General features: G+C 42.5%; 2 protein-coding genes across 6 annotated transcripts in view; both read right to left on the bottom strand.

Moving 5' to 3' along the window:
- Positions 1-14,620, bottom strand: part of LOC119826289 (phospholipid-transporting ATPase FetA) — an 88,149-nt gene extending 73,529 nt beyond the window's left edge. The window contains exons 1-2 of the mRNA XM_038347492.1: positions 14,582-14,620; positions 5,177-5,257 (exon numbers count right to left, since the gene is read on the bottom strand). Coding sequence (XP_038203420.1) covers positions 5,177-5,257; positions 14,582-14,609 — 109 coding nt within the window. The 5' untranslated portion in view covers positions 14,610-14,620. The remainder of the gene's footprint in view (positions 1-5,176; positions 5,258-14,581) is intronic.
- A 6,128-nt stretch (positions 14,621-20,748) lies between these two features.
- Positions 20,749-24,440, bottom strand: part of Unc13b (unc-13 homolog B) — a 200,813-nt gene continuing 197,121 nt past the window's right edge. For 3 of the 5 annotated variants that reach the window (XM_038347211.2, XM_038347208.2, XM_038347212.2), the window contains 3 exons: positions 22,837-22,929; positions 22,500-22,659; positions 20,749-22,337 (listed from right to left, as the gene is read on the bottom strand). In XM_038347211.2, coding sequence (XP_038203139.1) covers positions 22,052-22,337; positions 22,500-22,659; positions 22,837-22,929 — 539 coding nt within the window. In that variant the 3' untranslated portion in view covers positions 20,749-22,051. Of the gene's footprint in view, positions 22,338-22,499; positions 22,660-22,836; positions 22,930-23,742; positions 23,800-24,440 lie in introns of all 5 variants that reach the window. The other 2 variants (XM_038347209.2, XM_038347210.2) reach the window with 1 other exon arrangement.

The raw sequence follows: 24,440 nt of genomic DNA, 5'->3' as shown, positions 1-24,440 counted from the left end.
TATTGTATCTTCAGCACTTAAGATTCGTTCTTCCATCTCTTGTATTCTGCTGTTTATGCTTGTGTTTGTGGTTCCTGATTGTTTTCTCATAATTTCCATTTCTATAATTCCCTCGGTTTGTGTTTTCTTTATTGTTTCTATTTTGGTTTTCAAATCTTGAATCGTTTCTTTCATCTGCTTGGTTGCTTTTTCTTGGTTTTCTTTAAGGGATTTGTTGATTTCTTCCAATTTTTGTTTGTCTTTCCCTCCATTTATTTGAGGGAATTTTTTAATTTCTCTTTAAGGGCCTCAAACATTCTCCTAAAGTTATTTTTAGTGGGCTGGAGAGATGGCTCAGTGGTTAAGAGCATTGCCTGCTCTTCCAAAGGGCCTGAGTTCAATTCCCAACAACCACATGGTGGCTCACAACCATCTGTAATGAGGTCTGGTGCCCTCTTCTGGCCTGCAGACATATACACAAACAGAATATTGTATACATAATAAGTAAATAAATATTTAAAAAAAATAAAGTTATTTTTAGGTAATTTTCTTCTGCTTCATCTATATTTGGGTGTTCAAGCCTTGCTGTTGTAGGGTCACTAGTTTTTGCTGGTGTCTTGTTGCTGTTTGTGGTGTTGAGTGAGTGTGTTCTTACCTTGTCTACCCATATTTTCCTCTGATTGATATAGCTGGATCTGTCTCTGGTGATTGATCTTCCAGGTGCTCAGATGGTTACTCCTTGTGGTATCACTCTGTGTTCCTGGAGGACACTCAGTGCTCCCAGGGGTCACTCCATAATCTTGGGGGTTGTTTGGCGCTGCTCCCAAGGAGGTTGCTGCCTTGGGCCTGCTCCAGCTGAGGTCACTGGCTCAGGCCTGTTCCCACAGATGTCCCTGGCTTGGGCCCAGTCACACAGAGGTCTCTAGCTCGGGACTGCTTCCTCAGAGGTCCCTGGCTCAGGTCCAGTCCTGCAGAGGTCTCTGGCTCAGGCCTGCCCCTGTGGAGGTTGCTCCCTCAGGCCTGCCCCTGTGGAAGTCCTCCTTCCAGCCCTCTAAATTCAGCTCAGGTGCTAGGAAGGGAAAAGGAGGAAGACTTCTGGCAGGCTTCCATAAGCAGGAGAGGTGGATGTCAACTGTTACTGACACAGTCCCTTCTCCCTCTTGTCTAAATACAAGCTGCTAGGGGGACGATATCTACTTGTATTAGGAATACTGGAATGTCTTAGATTTTAAATAATTATGATTTATGGTAGTCAAATTATACATATATATAACAGGATAGTTAGCAGTCGATTTAGTTAGCCATATTGCTTATAGTCTTGGGCACGCAAGAACATTTATAATCACTTCAAACTCTGAGATTTATGGAGTACAGCCACAAGATGATGTTCCACATAAATGATAATGACAGCAGCCAAGTGGCACAGCAGAGTCGTGGGAAGGAAGACCAGAATCTATGGCCCTAAAGAAGATGTAATGAACTAATTTGTTCTTTCATTACAGTTTCATATCATTACATAGCAGCTGTGTAACCAGTGGGATACAATCATTCATGTATCAGACCTAAAACACCCTTTCTTCACTAAACAGGTTCTTAAAATAAAGATAATAAGATCTGTCTTTTTTTTTCTCTTTCCAGAGTCTCACTATGTAGCTCATGCTGGCCTCAAACATGAGATCCTCCCACCTCTGACTTTCAAGTGCTGAGATTATAACTGTACCAGCATGGCCAGCCCTGACCCACCCTTTTTTTTTTTAAAGGTTGCATATATAACAATGATACCATGTGGTATTCACTTTTCTTTGTGTGCCTTACTTCAGTTGCATAGTGTTATTTAGGGTCATACATGCTGTTGTAAGTTACAAGACTTTTTTTTTTTTTTTTAATGGCTGAACAGTACTCTGGTTACCAGCCGAAGCAGCCATAAGGGAAGGTTTGGGAAGTGCTGATTAAAGGGTCCAGACTGTCAGATCCATTGCTCAAATATGATGATGGTAGTTGATAATACATTGCGTCCTTGAAAAATGTTGAGAATAGATTTTAGTGTTCTCACCAAACAAACAAGCAAACCAACACACACACACTGACTATGCAGTGAAAAGATGACATGAAAAGATGCTTACAAACATGTTCTGTCACACTGAGGTCAGATCTCTGCAGACTGTCCCCATGGGAGGACCCTCAGCTAAGGCTGAGTCTTGCTGACCTTGGGAAGCTACAGTCAGCAAGCAGGTGGATGTTCCAGGATGGTTGGAGACGGTGGGCAGCCTTGCCCAGGAGAGCCTGAGAGGAAGCTCACTGAAGCCTTTGGTATTTTGCAGTGCCATCCTGAGCCCTCACAGTCCCGCACCTTTGTTCTCACATCCTAAGAGCATCACTGATTCTGCTCCATGAGCTCAGTGAAATCAAGAGTAGATCTGTTGGAAGACTTGGTCCTGATGGGAGCATGGTAGAGCATATGCCTCGTATGAAGAGGCCATAGGTTCAACCCCCAATACTACCAGCAAAAAATAAAAATAAAAAGATAAGGTCCTAAAGAAAATCAAAATGTCATAAAAGAAAAAAAATCCCATTATATTAGCATAGTCCCACAGAAATGTGGTTTAGAGTTCGGCACGGTGGCACAGCTGCTGTCCCAACACTTCGGAGGCTGAGGCAGGAAGCTCGGGAATTGAAGTCACCCTGGGCAACATAAGGAGAGTCTGTCTCAAAAACAAATGAGCAAACAAGTGCAAACAAACCCACTGGTCTGGGAAGCATAATCCAGGACTTGCTACCCCCGTGCCTTTGTGTGACCTTAGGGCTCTTCCCTCTTCTTTCTGAGGCAGAAGTGGACAGACATTATTCATAGTGACTCCCTTAGAAGATAGGAGAGACACTTTGCTCACCAACCCCACTTCATTTGGAATAGAACCAGTGACATCTCACCAATAAGGTAACAATAAAATCAGTCCCACTAGATTAAACTGCTAGACATCATTTTCATGGCTGTCGAGACAAAAACCTTCCCTAGAAAGTTATGATAAAGGCTGCCCTTAGGAACAAATGCCTAGATGATGCCAACAAAGTGACTTCACTGTTAACAGAGTTAAAACTCAATCCCTTCTATGTAAGGTTGCTAGATTTAGCAAATAAAAGACAGAGATTCCAAATAATGATAGTCTACAGCTTACATGGGGCACATTCAACAATAAAGACCTGCATTGCTTATCTGAAACTCAGATTTACTCAGGAACTTTTTCCAGCTACTGAGGTGAAGAAATTTCTAATATTACTGTAGTGTCTGCAAGGATTTCCCCTCTTCCTTTGCATTTAACAGCTTTTCACCTAAGTACAACTGTGATGAAAGCTGCCTTTCCTCATCAAGTGGACCTCTTTATGACTCCCTAGAAAAATATTCCAAGACAATAGATCTCGCATCTTTTTAAATTCCAGAGAAAAAGAAATAGTAACAGGAGGAAAACAGAATCAAGTCTCAGAAACAATTACTTTAGAACCATCAGACCTATTCCTAAGAGGACCGATAAAGAAACAAAATACCAGGAACTTCAGATGGCTGGGTAACTTACACAGCACAAAAATGCACCCGTCTGAAATGTATAATCCATAGCTTTAGTGTACTGACGAAGTTATGTGCCCTAAATGTCTATTTTTGGTGTATGTTTATTTAAATGCTCTCTAATTCTAAGGCTCTGTTTAACTGTTTTATAAATTTCATTTTGTGTGTATGGGTGTTCTGCCTGCGTGTATGTCTGTGCACCCTGTGCTTGCCCAGACCACGGAGGTCAGAGACGGTCCTGGATCCCCTGGGACTGGAGCTACAGATGGATGTTGGGAATTGAGACCAGGCCCTCTGAAGAACAACACGTGCTCTTACCCGCAGAGGTGTCTCCAGCCTCTCATGAGTTTGTCCACATGCCACATATATTATGTCTTCCTCCTTCCAAATGGCTTTCTTCTGTCTCTTCTTTCTGTTCCTTTCTTATTTTCTGTCCCTTTCAATTTATTTTCCCTGTTTTTTATATTAGTCAAAGTAATATGAAATACATTTTTCACTGTAGAAGATTCCAAAACAAAATTATATGGAAAAGATGTAAAGTTTCCTTCTGTGTCCTCCAGGCCTCCCCACCAAACACAACTGTGACCTGCGAAGATCTATGAGAGCCGAAATAATAGTCACACAAACATTTATATACAAGGATGTGGCATAACAATTATGTGTTATGGCTGAAAGTACAAGTTATACAAATGCTGGTAACTGAGCAACAGATAAGCAAACTGTGGCGCATCTCCACAGTGGAGTAGCACTGACCATAGAGATGCAATACAAACTGCGGCAGGCTGCAGCACAGATGCATCAAGGGAAAGAAGCCAGTTACAAAAGCACCCATACTACAGCCCTGTTTGTCCCCATGTGTTAGACGCTGGGTACTTGGCAGATGCTTTTTCACTGAGCACAGAGAACTAAGAGATTTGCGCGAGAGGGAAGAGCAAGTAGCAGAGTTCAGACTTAAGCTGGAGAGAAGGTGCAGTGTGGTTTTTAATCAGCAAATTAATTTCAATCTCTATACTTTACCCAATTCTCAAAAGGGGTCCCAAATCTGGACGGATATTCTGACTTGCTTTTTCAGAATTTTCATGTCAGAATTTCTTATTTTGCTATTTACAAGTCAGGCAGCTCCACTCTGAAAGACAGCTGGGCGGGCCCCCTGTGCCCATGCCCGCCCTGTCCACCCCAGGACCACAGGACGATATACTGGAGCCCCTCCCCCAGCACCACATCCATTTGTTTGTTCACAAAAAGACTGCTGAGGGTGTTAGAGGCCTCAGCAATTTTTTAAAAATACTCTCCTCTTTTTAGCAAAAAGTAGATATAAACATGGAAAGAGGAAAAGAAATACAAGCTTTCCTGGTCAATTTCCAAATGTTGTGAAATTATAAAAATGAAAACTTTCAACTACTTAAATTAGAATTCTCATATAGTAAAGCTGGGGACTGTGTGCTTAGAAGCATGAAGTATATTCTTCTGCAAAACATATTTCCTTTCTTGGTCATTTTCTTGGTGGCTGCTACTTTGATTGGACAGCTGGCTGAGTCTGTCATATACATTTGTGTGCATGCAATATGCACACGCACACTTTTCAGAGGCAACAGTAAGGATGTACAGACGTCAAATTCTTCTTCTAGGTTTACCTACCATATTCACTTTGCTTGTTTTCGTTTTCCCTCTCATGCACAGACATTGCAGAGTAGTGCCAACTACAATTCCATGGGATCTCTGTAAGGAAACCAAAGGCCGGAATGAGGACTGTCCATGCTGATACTATCTCATCCTGACACGTGTTTAAGAAACTTGTAATTCCATTTCTGAAACCTCCACAAGTCTACCTCTTACACACACGACTAGGTTTTAGGACTCACTGCATTTACCCCCATTATAAAGACAGTTTCAGAGCTTGGGAAACGGGCCTCACTTTGTGGCAAACAAGTTTATAGATGACTACATCTGTCAGAAAAATAATCATCAGAAACTGCTGGGTGATACCACAGCACAGCTCTGGCTTACCTCCTTGGCTGCTTTCCTAATCTCCAGAGCAGAGTTGATGAAAGACAACTCCAAAGGCTGCGGCACATTGCACTTTAGCCATTGCCCAACTTACATCACCTCAGAAATCCTAATATTTCTTTTTTGTGCTAGTGTCTTGTTATGTAGTCCGGCTGGCCTTGAACTTTCAATCTTCTTGCCTCTGTCTTTAATATTTCTTTACTGAATAGTCTATAAATATTCATACCCTACATTTTCACTGTAGCTGATCTTAACATCTTACTGGTTCTCTCATCAGTCAAATAAAATAATTTCTTTTTCTTCAACACTAAATGTTGAAACCAGGGTCTCACACATTCTAGGCAGACACTTCCACTGAGCTCTATCACCAGGCTTTATGTCTTCTCTTTATTCTCGCTAAGTTACCCAGGTTGACCCTGAACTCACACTGTAGCCCAGAAAGTGCCTGACCTTGTGGCCTTCCTAAGAAGTGTGTCTTCTGACATTTGCTTTTTACATTAATTAATTTAGTGTATATGTGTGTGTATGTGCCTGTGTGTGTGTGTGTGTGAGAGAGAGAGAGAGAGAAAGAGAGAGAGAGAGAGAGAGAGAGAGAGAGAGAGAGAATGTCACAATCAATCGTGAGATTAGAACACCTTGCAGGAGTTGGTTCTCTCTCCCACCTTATGGGTTCTGGGTTCCAACTAGAGCCGACAGGCCTGGTGGAAAGTACCTTTACCCACTGAGCCATCTTGCTGGCCAGTTATCTATCCTTTTATATGGAAATCATGTTTAACTTTTTTAAAATTGTAGTTTATCAACTTTTTTTTTTTTAGTTTATCAACTTTTAAGTTTGTCTGTTCCTCTTTGGCCTCCTCCTCCATCCGTGATGGTTTGACTCTGAAATGTTCTCCATGGTTTGTGTGCTGAATGTTTGCTTCCGCCCAGTGGTGCTACTTTAGAAATTTCTTTAAGAGTAGGGCCGTGTAGGAAACAGGCTGCTGGTACAGCCTGTGAGGGTTACACTGCTCCTCAGGCCCCAGCCTGCTCCTTACTCCTTATCCTCTATGAGCTGAAGAGCCTCCTCTACACGTCTGTTGGTATTGTGCTCTGTCCAAGCACATAAAGCCAAGCAGCCATGGAAGCAACACTCTGAACAATGAACTAAAACAAATCCTTTCCCCTTAAGATGTTTATTTCAGACGCTGTCTCCCAGGGATGAGAAAGCTGATATACTATTTTTAACACAACTGAGAAAATAACAATAAAACATATTTATTCTAACCAGTTTCTTTGAGGTCCTACAAGTTACCACATGTAGATGAGTAATATTCAAACCATCACAGATGAGAGAAGGGGGGTCAAAGAAGAACATATACACTTAGAAGAAAGCTTAGATGAAAATACATGCAAAATTAGTTGTCAAACCATAGGAAATAATGTTGAGTATTTTGACAAATTAGTGAGTACAAGCTTCCTATAAAAATGTCTAAATTTTTAATTTTCAAATTTTTATTTATTTAATATGTGTCTGTGTGCCTCTCTCTGCATGTGTGCACATGTATACACATATGTCTGTGTGTGTGGCATGGTATGTATGTGGAGGTCAGAGGACAACTTACAAGAGTCAGTTCTCTCTTTCCACCACAGGGTCCCAGGGATGGAACTTAGGTTGTCAGGGCTGACAGGAAGTGCCCTAACCTACTGGTTCATCTTGCCAGCCTCAAGTATCAAGATTTTTAAAAAGAAAACTGCCAGGTGGTGGTGGCGCACACCTTTAATCCCAGCTCTTGGGAGGCAGAAGCAGGCAAATCTCTGTGAGTTCAAGGCCAGCCTGGTCTACAAGAGCTAGTTCCAGGACAGGGTCGAAAGCTACAGCAAAACCTTGTCTTAAAAAACCAAAATAAATGAATAGAAAATTGAATGTTGTTCAAGTCAAAATTCTTGTGGACAATAGGTTTTGTTTATTTGGGGGTTGTTTGCTTGTTTTGTTTTTTGAAACAGTTTCTCTGTGTATATCTGCAGCTGTGCCAAACTCAATTTGTAGAACAGGTACCTGCCTCTGACTCCTGAGTGCTGGGATTAAAGGCATGCGCCACCACTGCCCAGCAGACTACAAGTTATTTAGTCCAATTTCTAGAGTAAAGTTCTTAGATATGACAGTAGAATCTGTTTAATAATGGCAATTCTGAGACACAATTCTCTAGGTACATAGTCCATTCTCTTACTGTTTCACCTCCTATATTGGTTATGTTTCCATTGGTCTATTGGTCATGGTCTATGATAAGACACCATGACCAACACATTTATAGAAGAATTTACTTGGGGTTTATGGTTTCAAAGGATTAGAATCCATCATGACAATCATGGCAGGGAGCATATAGCAGGCATAATGCCACAGTAGCTGAGACTTACATCTTAATCTGCAAGCAAGAGGCAGGGCAGAGAGAGACATACTGGGAATGGCATGAGTCCTTTTAAACCTCAAAGCCTACCCCCAGTGGCACATGTCCTTCAACAAGGCCACACCTCCTAATCCTTACCAAATAGTTCCACCAATTGGGAACCAAGCATTCAAACATATGAGCTATATGAACACATGGGTAGGTGCCAGTCTCATTCAGGATGCCACACCTCCATGACAGCCTTCCTAAAATGTAGAATAAAGAATAGGATGATCTGGGCCAGTGAGAGGGCTTAGCAGGTAAAGGTTCGTGTTGTAAAACTTGGCAGACCTCAAAGAACCAGCTTCTGAACATTGTTCTATGACTTCTACACATGCGTGTATACACATACGCATATACACACAGAGACAAAATTAATAATGAAATGTGTTAAAAGAGTTTGGGGCTAGATTAAAAGCTAGCTGCTGCTTTGGCCCAGGACTGCAGTTTGGTTCCCAGCATCTACATCAGGTGATTCACAATTGCCTACAACTCCAGCTCCAGGGGATACAATGCCTTCTTCTGACCTCTGCAGACACCCACACATACAGGCATACACACATATGAAGTCTGGAAGTTCTCTAACACTGCTAACTGCAGGGCCGCGAGCAGCCAGGAAAGTGTGGCTGGCCAAAGCCCCACCACAGCACAGGGTGAACTGTGAGGTGATCATGAAGCACTTAGCCTGGTGAGGCCTAAGTCATGACTGTTGAGCTGGAACCAGGCAGGCACTCACCCATCTGAGTGCACGTCATATTACATGTGGCTAACTGAAAAGAACACTGAAGCTGTTAAAGTTAGAAGAAAAAATGAAGGAATGTAAGCGGAAGAAGGAAGACAGGGTTCTGGGGAAAATGGGAAGAGACGGAACAAAATGAGGACTAGGAGCTAGAAATTTGGGTTGTGTAGTCTGATAGCAATTAATGACTGTTATTAACCATTTCTTGACTATTTTTTTGTATGTGAATGATTTTTAAAAACCAGGAAAATAGCTGGGTGGTGGTGGCACACACCTTTAATCCCAACACTCAGGAGGCAGAGGTAGGGGAATATCTGTGAGTTCAAGGCCAACCTGAGCTTCGGAGTGAGTTCCAGGACAGGCTCCAAAGCTACACAGAGAAACCCTGTCTCAAAAAACCAAAACCAAACCAAAACAAAAGAAAACAACAACAACAACAAAAAAAAACAAAACAAAAAACAAATAAATTTGGTAGATGCAGAATGGAGAAAGCAATTTAGGAATAAGTTTTAAAGAGATGCTTAGTAATAATTAAAAACAAAATACATTACTGGTCTCCATTATGAGGCTGAGATAGAACTGTAAGCTTATGGGACTGTCTGCCATAGTGCTTTGCACAAAATATTCATTCAACCAATAATGATATTTACAAGTACCTTATTAGGAAAAAATACAGCTAAAATATTGTGTTAGGGAGAAAATGAAACAGGAATATAGATATTGTTGATAGTATTAAAAATTGAACGACCAAGCTAGATATGATGGCACAGGCCTGTAATTACAACTACTTAGAAGTCTAGCTAAGGCCAGAGGAACACAAGTTCAAGACCAGCCCACAGTGAGCTACACAGTCAGTCTGAGCAACTTAGTGGGTCCCTGTCTCCAAATAAAAAAAAAAAAAAAAAAACAAAAATAGGACTGCGGGCACAGCCCAGTGTTAGAGCACCTGGCTACTGTTTTACTTTTCTGCTGCTGTAATAAACGCACCCGAAGGAGAAGACTGCCTGACTCACAGCACAAGCACACAGTACATCATGGCGGGAAGTCATGGTGCAGGGGTTGGAGGTGGCTGGCACCTGAAACCACAGATTTCAGGAAGCAGAGAGTGCTGCTGTGGTTAGCTTGCTTTCTCCTTGTTATTCAGCCCAGGGCCTGAGTCTGGGGAATAGTGACACTCACACTTAAGGTAGGCCTTACTGCCTTATTAACCTAACCTAGATAGTCCTCACATGGATACCCAGATGTGATTCTAGAACCCAGCAAATTGACAATATTAACTGTCACCCCTATTGTGAGATTCTAGATACAATCCCCGAATTCAAACAACAACAACAAAAATTTAGACAACCACTACAGAAAAATAATTCCGCCTTATTTTTAAAAGCTGATGAAAAACACTTACCTTATAACTCAACAAGTCCATTTCTAGTTATACACTAGCAAAACTCTCATGTCTTACACAAAAAAGTATGAAATAGCTGCTCCTATGCAAATGACTCTAAGGAGTAAAATCAAGATGTAACTTGGCCAAGACGTAATAAGCAGGTAGATTTCTGTGTGTTTGCAGCCAGCCTGATCTATACAGTGAGCTCCAAGACAGCTATGGCTATACCACAGTGAGCCCTTGTATTAGTTACTTTTCTGCAGCTGTGATTACCATAACCAAGATAATAAATAAAATGAAAGGCTTACTTAGGCTTTGGACTCCACAGGGATGAGAGCCCATCACCAAAACTTGGGTTTTCGGGTTTGATAACAAGTGCCTTTACCCACTGAGCCAACTATACAGGGGTGTTCTACAGAAGGAGGTGGTCATGGCAGTGAAGATTTGGTATCCCTTCTCAGCATCATTTGGTGGTTTAGTGTAGAATCTTATCTGGAGTCAAAGGTGACCATGTTCAACACCAAACATTACTGGGAAGACTCCACTTTCCTCTGGTGTCAAAGTCAGCAACAGCCTATGTTCCTGTGCTCCCAAATGGAAATCATCCACATGGGACACTGTAGTAGAACAAGCAGCCAAAAGTCCAAGTGCTCAAACAAGGAAGAAGGAATGTGCTCTTTAGACAGAGAGGGCTGAGCTGAGCACCAACAGCTACTGTGGTATCTTAGATACCAGCCAAAAACCTTAGTGGTTTCCATGTGTTACCCAACGAAGTCATCAACAATCATCTAAGATGCTTGGATTTGTACCCAAATTACTTGTCTCCTTTTCTCTTCCACTACTTACCTTTATGCAAACTAGTCTATGTGACCCTCTTCTCCTCATCTGTGCACTCTTCATATTGTCACTTCTAAAAGTATTGCCTTCCTCCATCTTATAATCCTCCACAGGCAGAGGCAGGGGATCTCTGGGAGTTCGAGGCCAGCCTGGGCTACAGAGCCAGTTCCAGGACAGGCTCCAATGCTACAGAGAAAACCTGACTCAGGAAAAAAAAAAGATGATTCCTTCAAAGCTATATTACAAAGGCCATTGCAAATTCTGGGAACTTCTCAATGAAATATCTATGCTCCCACATACAAAAATACTTTACCCTTCCAACTCCCACAATACTTTGATTTTATTCTCCAAAAAAAGCCATTGCTCTGTGTGCTATGATTTTTTTAATTTCATCTTCTTCTTTACCAGTCTAGTAACTGGAACTATATTCATTCCTGTCTTCTAAATAGGGGAGAAGTTTTTGGTTTTGTTTTGTTTTGTTTTTTAAGGAAATGGACTAAGGAGTGAGCTTACTTGAAATACCAGTCCAAGGAAACTCTCCCTGAAACACACTCATTATATGATGTCTCCTGCTGATAAATTCCTTCAGACAATTGCTACAAAGAACACAAGCACATTATCTGTCTGATGCTGAAAATCAGCTCTGGGACCTTTATGTCTCTCAGCTAAAAACAATCCAAAGGCACATTATCCTTAGCTGCCCTACTTCATTAGAGACAATGTGGTAGCCACAGAGTGAGGTGCTCCTGTGACTAACTTAATCTAGCCCCCTACACTAGGGGCCCTGGGCCTCACATGGTCCTTCACAGTAAAAAGCAGCACATTTCTAACGGGTCTAAGTCAAATGTCCACGAGGAAATCAAACTGAGCATGCTAAAATTAAAGTACGTCTTATGTTAGTTTTGTTTTTTTGTTTTTTTTAAATTCAAAATTGCCTTCCAAATGGGCATGGCAATATACCCCTATAATCTTTGTACTCAGGAGATAGAGGCAGGAGATTTCTGTGGGGTTGAGGTCAGCTTGGTCTATGCAGAGTATTTCAGGCCAGTTAGGTCTACACAGTGAAGCCCTGTCTCAAACACAGCAGCTTGGTCTACATAGAGTTTCAGGCCAGTTAGGTTTACCCAGTAAATCCCTGTCTCAATCACAGCAAAACACAGAATTGCCTTCTATCCCCACCAAGGATGCCTGGTCTAGGAATCATTCTAGATCTCTGATAACCTTTTATGGTTACTCTGATTCTGGAAACTGCAAAATTTCAAAATTAGAAGGGCATTGGGAGCTATCTACTTCACCTGTCTACCCTGAGTAGTTTTTCCTCTATGTCCAACTGGTTTAAACACTTTCAGTGAAAATAAATCTCTCCAGACAACTTTTCCATTTTCAGTCAGCTCTGTTTATAAATTCATTTATGCATTTTTGATCTTAGCCATTCTGATAGGTGTAAGGTGGTATCTCAGAGTTGTTTTGATTTGCATTTCCCTGATAGCTAAGGATGTTGAGCATTTTCTTAAGTGTCTTTTGGCCATTTGAGATTCTTCTGTTGAGAATTCTCTATTTAGTTCTGTACCTCATTTTTTAATTGGGTTATTGGAATTTTGATGTCTAATTTCTTGAGTTCTTTATATATTTTGGAGATCAGTCCTCTGTCTGATGTGGGGTTGGTGAAGATCTTTTCCATTCAGTAGGTTGCCTTTTTGTTTTATTGACTGTGTCCTTTGCTTTACAGAAGCTTCTCAGTTTCAGGAGGTCCCATTTATTTATTGTTGCTCTTAGTGTCTTGTGCTACTGGAGTTATATTTAGGAAGTGGTCTCTTGTGCCCATGCACTAAAGGCTACTTCCCACTTTCTCTACTATCAGGTATAATGTAGTCAGATTTATATTGAGGTCTTTAATCCATTTGAACTTGGAGTTTTGTGCATGAGGATAGATATGGATATGTATTCTTCTACATGTTGGCATCCAGTTATGCCAGCACTATTGTTGAAGATGCTTTCTTTTTTCCATTGTATAATTTTAGCTTCTTTGTCAAAAATCAGGTGTTCATAGGTGTGTGGAGGGTGCCTGAATTGGCCTTGCCCTTAGTCAGACTGATGAATATCTTAAATATCACCATAGAACCTTCATCCAGCAACTGATGGAAACAGAGGCAGAAACCCACATCGGAGCACTGAACTGAGCTCCCAAAGTCCAGCTGAAGAGTGGAAGTAATGACAATATGAGAAAAGTGGTCAAGACCATGATGGGTACACCCACTGAAACAGTTTACCTGAATTAATGGGAGTTCACCAACGCCTGCTGGGCTGGGAAGGAACCAGCATAGGTCCAAACTTGTCCCTCTGAATGTGGTTGACAGTTGCATGGCTGGGGCAGACTGTGGGGCCACTGGCAATGGCACCAGGATTTATCCCTATGGCTTGTACTGGCTTTTTGGGAACCTATGGTTGAACACCACGCTCAGCCTAGATATAGTAGGGAGGGCCTTGGACCTTCCCCAAAGCAATGTGCCTTACCCTCTCTGAGGAGTGGATGGGAGTATGAGGTAAGTGTAGGGAATGGGAGGAGGGTAGGGAGTAGGAACTTGGATTGGGTATGTATAATAAAATTTAAAAATTTAAGTATTTTTTAATAATAAAAATTTTAGAAAAAAGCCGGGCGGTGGTGGCGCACGCCTTTAATCCCAGCACTCGGGAGGCAGAGGCAGGCGGATCTCTGTGAGTTTGAGGCCAGCCTGGTCTACAAGAGCTAGGTCCAGGACAGGCTCTAAAAAAGCTGCAGAGAAACCCTGTCTCGAAAAACAAAAAAAAAAATTCCTTTATACATACACTTTCTCTCGACTCTTAGAAAACACAAACTCCTTAGTTAAACATTACTCTTATTGGCCTCTAAAAAGAACACTTAAACACTACTCTCATGTATAAACTAATATCATCAGGGGTTATAACTAAACTCAATAATAACCTCAAGTTCAATTTTATAAAATTTAACCCTTGATTCTACAGAAAAAGTAGTTCCAGGCAAGGTCAGAGGCAAATCAAGTTTGAATCCTTGTCAAGTTTCTTGCAGTTCTATTTTTGTAGTTTTTGTTGTTTTCAAGACAAGGTCTCTCGTAACTCAAGCTGGTCTAGAACTCACTAACTACTCAGGCTGGCCTTGGGTTCTTTATCATCCTTCCTCCAGCTCCCAAATTCTGGGCTTAGAAATGTCACCACACCTGGCAAGGTATATAATTCCCCCCATTCCGGTCACCTGGTGGTTGAACCTAGGGCACTGTGCATGCGAGGCGGGCCTCCTGTCACTGAGAACATACTTCTTTAGCCAATGCAGATCCCAATTTGTAAGGTGCTTCTAGGAAGACACCTGTTCAATGCCTTACAAATGCGGTGGTGGCACAAATGCGGGAGGTGGAGACAGGCGGGTCTCTGTGAGTTCAAGACCAGCCTGGTCTACAGCGTGAGTTCCAGGATAGGCTCCAAAGCTACAGAGAAACCTTGTCTTGAAAAAGCAAACCAACCAAACAAACAAAGAAAAACAAAAAGCAAATGTTCGGAAAGCACAAGCTGTGTGAGTGGAACGTGGTACAGTGCAGGACTAGGCAGATCCTAGTACTGCTTGTGAACTCTGCCTCAACTGATATGAGCTGAGTACTTACCTGAAATAAAAACTTTTATGTATTTCATCTCAGAGAAACACCACCTAAGAATGAAACAAAAACTGCTTGTCAGTGAGCTGGCATCCTGATGCTATAATACCTACCACTCATTAACAATGGAGTATAATAGACACTCTACTCAGTGCTTTGTGGAGGTTATCTTTTTATTTTAAAATTATGTGCCCGTGTTTGTGTGGGAGTAAATGTACCTGAATGCAGGCAGCTGTGGAGGCCAGAACAGGGTGTCAGATTCCCTGAAGCTGGAGTTGCATTAGACTGTGGGTGCTGGGAACTGAACTTGCGTCTTCTGGAAGAGCAGCAAGGATACTCTTCTGATGAGCTATTTCTACAGCCCCTCTCACTTTGTTTTTGAGACTTGGTTTCATTATGCTGCACCATGACCTTGAACTCAAAATCTCCTTCCTCAGCCTGCTGAATAGCTAGAATTACAGGCATATGCAGCACCCAGTTCATGACTAAAAAAATGAACAAACAAACAGACAAAAAACTCAAAGCATAGCATGCAACCAAGACTAATCAAATCAAAATAGTGGATTCAAGGAATCAGTATTATCTAATATCAAGAGATTCCAATGTGTATTCAAAGCTGAGGACCATTAATACATTAATTAAGTACATTAATACTTCCTCATATGAGATAAAAGGAACCCAAAACCTAAATAATTTAAAAGTGATCAAGGCTCACTGAATAAAAAAAGAGGTGATTCCTTAGTAAATGATTAAAAACCTCTGATGTCAGAAGTTAAGGCTCCTGTAGAACTTTTCAATGACTTCTTAGCTTTCTCCCATTAAAAGTCGAAGTCACTATAATGTGCAATAGGCCCCATGGATATATACTTTATCTTTCCCTTCATTCAGTCAGTTCATCTACACTTTGAGACCTTGGCTAGAGAAGGAGCTATCCGGGCATGTAAGAAAGGACCCAATATAAAGTGGGGATCCAGAGGATCAAGGCTCGATGCTGGGCACTTTCATTACATCACAGAGTCTTCACAACAACTCTTCAACAAAGGTGTCAGCATCTTCATACACAGTTAAGGACACTGAACCTTACAGTATTTTCACATAGGGGATACTATACTATTTGGGAAGCATCTATAATGATGGTTTGCTCCTGGAGAAAATGTTTGCTATTTTTTCCCCATCCTCCAACTCATCTGTCCTGGTCTGGGAAGCTGACGTCTATGAAGTATATACCCCATACTCTCTTGGCTCTAGACCGCCATTTAGGTCTTAGCAATGAAAAGTACTAGCTGGCAACTGAAGGACAAGGGAAACATTAGGGCAGTTATTCCTCTGCACCTTGCTCAAGTCCCTGCAGTGGTTTCTCACCACTTAGGATCATAGCTGTCAGGGAGCCTCTTCTCCCAGAGCTGTAGCTCTAGCTTGACTCCAGGATAAACAATCCTTTCCTTTGATCCCTTTAGCCTAGGAGAGCTTCTGTTGCTATTCCTCTTGTGTTTACTCCTTGCTAGTCCCTTTATTACTCACCAGGCCCTTAAGTTAAATCTTTATGACTGTATCAACTGCCTTTCTGCCAAGACTCTGACTGCTACATTAGAAAAATAATGGGGGCTGGGCTGGAGAGATGGCTCATTGGTTAAGAGCATGTACTGCTTTTACAGGACCAGAGTTTGATTCCCAGAACCTCCATCAGGCTATAACAACTGTCTGTAACTCCAGCTTCAGGGGCATCTGACACCTCTGGCTTCAGTGGACACAGACCCACACAAATGATTAAAATTTAACTCTTTTTTTTTTTTAAAAAAAAAATAGGACAAAAAGGATGAATGCTCTACTCCTTTGAACTTCCACTCAACTTCCAAGTACATGCAAGAGTCTCCTCCCTTTTTTCTACTCCAAAGTCTCCATCCTTCCCAATCTGCCTAGTCTTCCATGAAGTCTCTCTGAGCACTCTACATGGTACCTCTGTTAGTATTGTGCTGAATCTAGCGTGACTTTAGTACTTGTCCTTATGGATCTCTAACTGTTCAGCTTTTTCAACAGGGACATTGTAGAAAGGCAACATATTAAGTTAGGGAAGCTCAACTGTAAAGAACATGTGAGGTTACTTTACCTCCTTTTTTCACAGATGAGGATTCCTGGGTTGACACACAAAAGTCCTTGTCATAGTTACATAGCAGCAGAGTTAAGTCTAGAATTTAGATTTTTCCTTCTTCCTCAATATGGTGTTAAGTCTACACTCGATGCTTAGTAGGCAATTAATATGCTGACCACCACCCCTAAATTTATAGGGTTATTTGTCTCTTATTTGATGCTAGGGTCTGTGTCTAGATAATACCAGACATATAGTAATTGTTCAACAAATGTAATTTTCTTGAACCTGTGATTAAACAAGACAAATTCTGTAGAAGCTAATTTATCAGAACACAGGGGATCCTGCATAATGTTTCTTTATTCACATAGAGAAAATGTATAGTTTTCAAAGTGCTCTTATGTATATAAGCCCATTTCACCCCTCTTAGTTAGATATGGAAGGATTTACCAGTCCAAGTAACAATTGCAACAAACAGTTATGTAAAGGCCAGGATCCTGAACAGTATGCGTCAGAGACCCACATCTGTCTTCTGATTTCTGCTTCAATACCATCTTTGCTTTTCTGCTTCTGGGTGTAAGAAGATCATGTGGGAAACATTCAGTGAACAGGTATGTCACATGTTTATTCTGTCCTTTAAAACCCACTAGTTTAGCTCGTCTAACCTCAAAGTTTTCCTGATTTCTTTTATTTAAAACTGTATCAAGGGGCTGGAGAGATGGTTCAGTGGTGTTGGATTCCCAGCACCCACATGGCAGCTCACATCTGTCTCTAACTTCAGTCCTAGGAGATCTGATACCCTCTTCTGTCCTCCAAGGGCACCCATACATGTGGCGTACAAACAAGAAGTTAAAATATCCAGAGACACAAATAAAAATAAATATTTTTTAAAACTATCAACTCATCCTATTGTAATATTATTTAACATGTACATTGTATTTCTACACATAGAGTATGACATAAGCTCTTAATATATCCACTAGTGAAGGTGTGTTTTGTTCTGTGTGGTTAGACTCAGCCTAAAGATACTTATTTTCCAGACAAAGGGTTACCATTGTGTCTCCTTGAGTGAAAGGGCCAGAATTTTTGATCTTTTTAAAATTCTAGTGTCTTGCATATGCTACAACCCTTGCCTGGACTCAGACTATTTGAGATTGTACTATAGGAACAGACTTTTATGACCACATATCCACAAGAGAGAAAAATAATACCTTATCTTTAGCCTGCCCTATCAAAGAGGAATTGTAAATGGATGGGTCCTCTTCAAATGAACCATGACTCTTTCAGATATTTTGCTTGAATTCTCTTACCCAAACTATTTTGGTATGGATTTCAACCTTGGTTTTACCTCCTAGGATGTCCTCTGTTACAATCAGCAAAGGAGCTGAAGTTAACTTTAACACACATGATATCTGAATTTCTGTTTTCATTAGGAGCTTAAATATTAGCTAAGAAAATGACCCCAAGTTCTAAACTAAGGGTCATATATTCAAATGCCTACTAGATGTACAGCCCAGGATGAGAAAATAAATGCAGTGTGTGGTGAACCTGCAAAATGTATATTTTAAAACTTTTTTTTTTTTAAAGTTGGGTATTTTTTTTTGTTTTTTGGGTTTTTTTTTTCTTTTGAGAGGGATTTCATGTAGCTCAGACTGATCTTGAACTGCCTCAGCCTCTTAAGTGCTGGCTGGAAAAGGTTTTAGTTACTGCTGGGTGTGTTAATTTATACTTGTAAATCCTAGCAGCCAGCAGGCAGAGGCAGGAGAACCACTACACAGTGAGTTTCCAGCCATTTAGGGCTATCCAGCAAGACCCCGTCTCAAAGCAACCAAACAATGTCTATAGTTATAGTTTATAGTTAATACTGGATAAATAAATAAATACCTGGCTACTTATTTGAATTAGAAAGTATGTTCGCGGTAGACAGTTTTTCTTTCCAGGTAGACATTAAAATGAAGAGAATGATGGAAAATGCAGGAGAACCTTAACAGTCTTGGGAAAAGAAGCACACTCAGCTAGGGGAGAGGGTTAACCTGCTTTATGGAATAAATGGACAAATGAGCCTTTGGGAAATTCTCTGGGGAGCGGGGGATAAAGACTCTCTTTGGAAGTATCTGGACAAAAGTATCTGAGAGCGCTGGGTAAACTTGTATGTTTGAGGAGTACTGACAGAGAGGGAAGTATTACAATAGTTCTCAAGGAAGGAAGATGAATAACCACCGGATAAAGTAAGATCTTAACTTCTCTTGGGCGCCCCCTGCTTACCGTCGCTTCACAGCCTTCTACTCCAGCAACCTCCATCTTAACGCATCTTTCTGCGCAGGTGCTACAGAGGCACAGCTTCCGCCCAGAGAAGGATCTGCTCCACCCCCACCGGCGCGCTCCACGCGCTGTCTCAAGCCGGGCCCATTACTGCGGAACTCAACCCTACCCGGTGACTGTTTAAGCAACCTGCAGATCAAATTCTGGCTTTGAAGTATTGGGTAAATCCCTGGGAGGGCTGAGGCCAGAGGGGCAGAGACTATGGGCTGATGAGGAGAGACAGATTAACAATGGGGAGTGCTGCCTAGAGTCGGCTGAATCCCGATGACTTCCCAGAGGTAAAAGGATAAGCGAGGTGGAAAGGGATGTCTGACATCTCAATAAGGTCACACGATGTAAAAGGGACCGAGAGGCACAAGTGCACAAGCATGTAGAGGTAATTCAGATAGCTGCAGGATTGGGAGTGGGGTATACAGCTGGTGTGTCCTCTTGGAGGGTCTTAAGTTTCAGCTTGGAAGCCATGGGTGAGCACTGAGTAGCTTTTAACTGGAGAGCTTGGAAAGGAAAGAGGAGGGACCCCAGAGAGATGGCTCAGCGATAAGAGTACTCGGTCTTGCTGAGGTCCTGGGTTTGATTTCAAGCACTCATACAGAGACTCAACACATGCATGATTTCAGTTCCAGGGTCGGATGCCTTCTGACCTCTGTGGACACCAGGCACCCAGGTGGGGCACAAGCATACATTCAGGCAAAACATTCACACACTTTACAGGTGTCCAAGCCTCAAGAAGCTGAGCTTCTGCTTTGAAGAGGGTCTTTCTTCGTGTGTACCTACTGTTAGAGTGTTTTCTTAATTGCTGTATCTGTCTGCCTCTGTTTGCCGTGTTTGTGGTTTCTCTACAGCTACCTGTCTGTTATGGTCAATAAATATTCCCTGTCTTTAAATTCTTTAACTGGTAGAGAAAATGAAACCAATCAAGACCCTTAACAACTAGTGGTAGCAGGACCAGATAATAGAAAGTAGCTTCATAGGGGACATTTCATTTTTAGACATGGTCTAACTGTAGCCATGGCTGGCCTCAAATTCACAGAGATCCAAATGCCTCTGTCTCCCAGTTGTTGGGCTCAAAGTGTGAGCTCCCCTGCCCAGCCCCTGAGGGCAGTTTTGATGCAGAAATGACAGAAGGTGGCTGCTTTGGTGGTGGGGTGGGGGAGAAGGAAGAAGCTTTAAAACTCTTTGGCAATTGAATAGAGAGGATCTATTTTGCAAGAAATGGAAATGGCGCTAGTTTCTTGTTGCAGGTGGTAACAGCAGTCTGAAGGAGTATGTGAGGCCTACATTTCTCGTGTCATCTTTTCTGATTCCAGAAGGCCTCTTTAGTTTTGTGATCACAGTTTATCTTCCTTGAAAAGAGCTGAAAAGCCTAATCTGTGCTGTCCGTAGCAGCCTCAGGCCTGTGCTACGTTCTGCATGTCTCCCTAGCAGATATCTACCTGTTTCACAGCTGTGGTCTGTCCTAGTGATCCTAGACAAGGAAGGGGGAAGCATGGGCTACTTCCCATGGCACATGTCGATTCCTTCTTTTCTGGACCTTTTGCAGGGAGCTGATGTCCTAGGTCACAAGACTGTTATCAGACTGGTTCTCAGTCAAGACCAAAATGATTCAGTCTAATGACTGCTGAATCAGTGCTCATTCAGAACCACTTTAGGTCCCACCATTTGGGTATAATGGGGTTGGGAGGGGGCTTTTGATCCAAAAGCTATCATTAAATATGACAGTCAGTTTTATGGTTTTCCACATCTTCACAGAATTCCAGACCCCAAAAGCTGCTATAAGATAATTTATTACAGTCTAACCTATAATTTTCTGTAACAATGGCACATATAATAATTAAAAACAGCACAAATGCTTGGTTTGTTTCATGTGTTGGCCAGTGTAATGTGGACAATGTTGAGTCCTCAGCAGTTTCAGTTAGTTAGTATCTTGAAATCCAAGGACCAAGTCACATCTCTGAGCAAGGGTCCATGAAGCTCCTCTGACCCTCTGAAAGTTTGTCTCTGACCTTCCAAGCCAGTGCTGAGGATTCCCTCCATCCAGTTCATACAGAGGAATGAGAGTCCAAGCTCCTTTTTTATGCTTGACCAATCCATGGGGAACAGCCACTGATCCCAAGGAGAAGAAGGAAGGCCAAAGACTAGATGTTTTCTTCAAGGACAGCCAGAAGGTTGTGGCCATAGGTGAGGACAGCTCTTTCTAGATAGTTTTCCAAGATTTTTGGCTTTGTTCAGGGACTACTCAAGAAAATATCCTTGGATCCTTATTAGCCCTCAAGTCTATACATAAAAGAATTGTGTGTATGTGTGTGTGTGTGTGTGTGTGTGTGTGTGTGTGTGTGTGTTCTAAGCATCAATCCCTGCTGACAGAGTAAGGAGTCGGGAGTACTCTGGGCAGGTAAGACCCCTGGTGCCTGGATTCCAAAGAAATATTCTGCTCAGGGCTCCAAAGCACCATGTGAACCTTCTCTGACTCATGACAGATAGTCTGAGCTAAGGAAATCAGCCAACTCCTTTGCAGAAGGTATCTTGTTCAGTTCCCAAGCCTTGTTCTCACTGGATCCACACAAACCAGTCTAGTTCAAGGGATGGTGAATTCCAGTCTGTGCATTCCTGCTCTGGCTAATCTCCAGTGTGGACCTTGGAGCTCAGGAACATCAATAGGTCAGCCAGGAAACAAGCTGTAGGCCTTCTAAACATCTTCTAATGATGAACATGTAAGCATCTAACAGGACAAAGTGTAGTTTAGAGGAGGCTAGAGGTGAGAGGTGGAATGGAGAGATGACTATCAAGAATAGCTGACATTCTTGGAAATGTCTGTCCCTCTCCATTTATAGAAATATCTCTCCAGGAAGTAGCTCCACAGCCCAGCTTCTAACACCACAGACCTACTGGCTGGGTTTCATGACTTTTCTCTGAAAAGCCACAGTCTTACTACCCCAAGATTCTCCTTAAACATCCTTAACTGGGAGAGTCAGCCTTTTGACTACAAGGACTCTAAGCTGGCTACACAGCTAACTCTCCCTGACTGATGTGTGCGGTTGGTGTTGTCTGGATGGCACATAAACCAAAGATGCTCAACTCCCTTCCTCTGTGGAACGAGACTCCGATTTGAGCTTCACGAACTCTCGGGCCACCTCGTCATTGCTCCTCTGAGACAGAATCCGGAGAATGGTCATGCCTGTCTCATCCATGTGGATCTTCCGGCCCAATGGGCACCAGCAGGCACAGCTGCCCTTGGCTGCCACATCCCTCAGAGGCATTACTGCCAGTCCTATCACACGATCCTCCCGGGCAAAGCAGTAATCCTTCACGCATATCTGTAACTCATAGGCCTCCGGACCCTCTTCATTTCCCAGGAGGCTATAAGCACAGGGTAGAGGATAAAAAGCCAGAAATGAACATTCTCTGATGAATTCATTCAAGTTTGACATCCATCCCATGGATCTATCTCCAGTCTCTTCACCCTTACCACCCAGCACACCCTCATTCCAGAGCCTTTAGGTTTCCAACACTGTAACTTACAAGTGGAATGTCTCATTGTACTTGGGGGTCCAGTTGTTGCTTTTAGACTTGGTTGTGAACTTCCTCTTCTTATCACTTTGGTGTGGGCCAACCATGGTCACTTCCACAAAAGGCCGGAACATACCCGCTGTCTGCCACTTGAGGTCATTGGCTGCTACCACTACCCAAACAAGGAAGATCTGTGAGGGATCCCCCCAGTATCCCAGTTCTTGAACCCCAGGTCATGTTCCCCTTGAGAAGGACTGAGCTGGAGCACTGGGATGAGCAGCCCCTGCTTGCACAGGATGAGTGAGGTCATAGCGAGAAAAAGCCAAACTTACAAGTCTAGAGCACTTACCTTTCGCTGTCACCTTATGCTCCCCAGTGCCAGGATGTGTAAACAAGTCCACCTGAATGGAGACTTCTCCCACAGGGTCATCCACACCAGCCCCTGAGGACAGATGATTGTCTGCTAGAGAACTAGTTCCAGGTAAAATGAGTTTAGAATGCTCCCACCTTACACCCTTCCCTAAAGCAAGAAGATATCACCCACAGTAGTCATGGGGAAGTAAAAAATGGGAGAAGAAACAACAGGAGAGAAAGAATGAGGCTGTGCACTCTAGCACAAAATAAGCTGACAGAATCTTGGAAGAAAGTTACTGAAACATGCACTGAGAATTTCCTCTCCCTTCTTCCCTCTTTCTCTCTGCTTTTCACTTGTTCTTACTCCTTATATAGTGCAGGCTGGACTTGAATTTGAGAGCCTCATGCTTCAGCCTCTTAATTTCTCGGATTATAGGCATGTGCTATTGTGCGCTGACTTATGACATCTCTTACTGCTCTAGCCAAGAGATGCAACCTCATGCTTTTTTCAGGATTTCTGGGTGCCCCTGCTTGGGAGGTCTTCTCTGTCCTACTTAAACCCACAGAACAACTCTCTAGTCACAATCTCTGCATAGGGTCAGTCTGTAGGTGTCTCTTAGTAGGGTCTCCACCTGATTTTGAGAACATGTCACTAACCTGTGCCTCAAAGAAAACCCTCCTTTGTCCTGAGGTGTAATGGTGGGGGAATTTGGAGGACAAGACAGAGGTCAAGAACAGAAGTTCTTCCTGGGCTATAAGAATACATTGCCAAGGTCAAAGATTCAGCATAGAGCTCCTGAACCTTTGATAGCTGGTTCAGCCATCCCAAGCATACACTTCACTGTAGTTCACAGGGTGAGTCAGTGTTTGATTCATGACTGCACAATGTAAAAGAACATACCCTTTTCTGGACGAATGTCCTCATTAGCAGTAAACCTAATACCTTTCCCATCATGCACTGAGCGAGGATGACAGGCAAGTCAAGAGGTGAGCAGCAGCAGAACGAGAAAGAAGAGTTGTTAGAGGTCAAGGAGTTACAGACATTCATGAGAGTCCAAATACATTCTGAGGAAGCTCAGACTGGGACGGTACAGAAAGAGGTCTGAGAGTCAAGGTCAGTGTCTAAGTGTTCCACATTAGACTTCACAGCAGAACAGTAGAAAACATGGAAAGTATCTAAGACCAGTGGGGAAGGGGGAGGTGCGGTCTCCCTGTGGAGACCTGCTAGCACTGTAGGCCCGCTCTTCACTGTTCTCCAGCTGTATCACTACACTGCCAGAAGCCTTTCTGGATTAACTCAGAACCTCCCTAATATCACAGGCCTTACACATCCTCAGCTCTGCAAAAGGTCCCCCTCCCTCTTCAGCCATACCATGCCTGCTTCTCTTGCTTTTCCTCCAGACCCTTGACTGTGAACAGCTGTAAGAAATGGAGCAGTACTGCAAGACCCCTCCATTTTCTCACCTTCAGTCACTTCATTCTTAGCTGCTTGATTTCTCCCTTCCAGGTCAACTCTACAGTCCACATCCACAGCTTGGGAAGACTCAAGCCTCCCATGCTTGCTATGCTATCAGGTTCATACTCCAGGTAACCCACCCA

The sequence above is a fragment of the Arvicola amphibius genome, chromosome 11 (assembly GCF_903992535.2).
Source record: "Arvicola amphibius chromosome 11, mArvAmp1.2, whole genome shotgun sequence".
Classification (NCBI taxonomy): domain Eukaryota; kingdom Metazoa; phylum Chordata; class Mammalia; order Rodentia; family Cricetidae; genus Arvicola; species Arvicola amphibius.
This window is presented reverse-complemented; position numbering and strand designations above follow the sequence as displayed.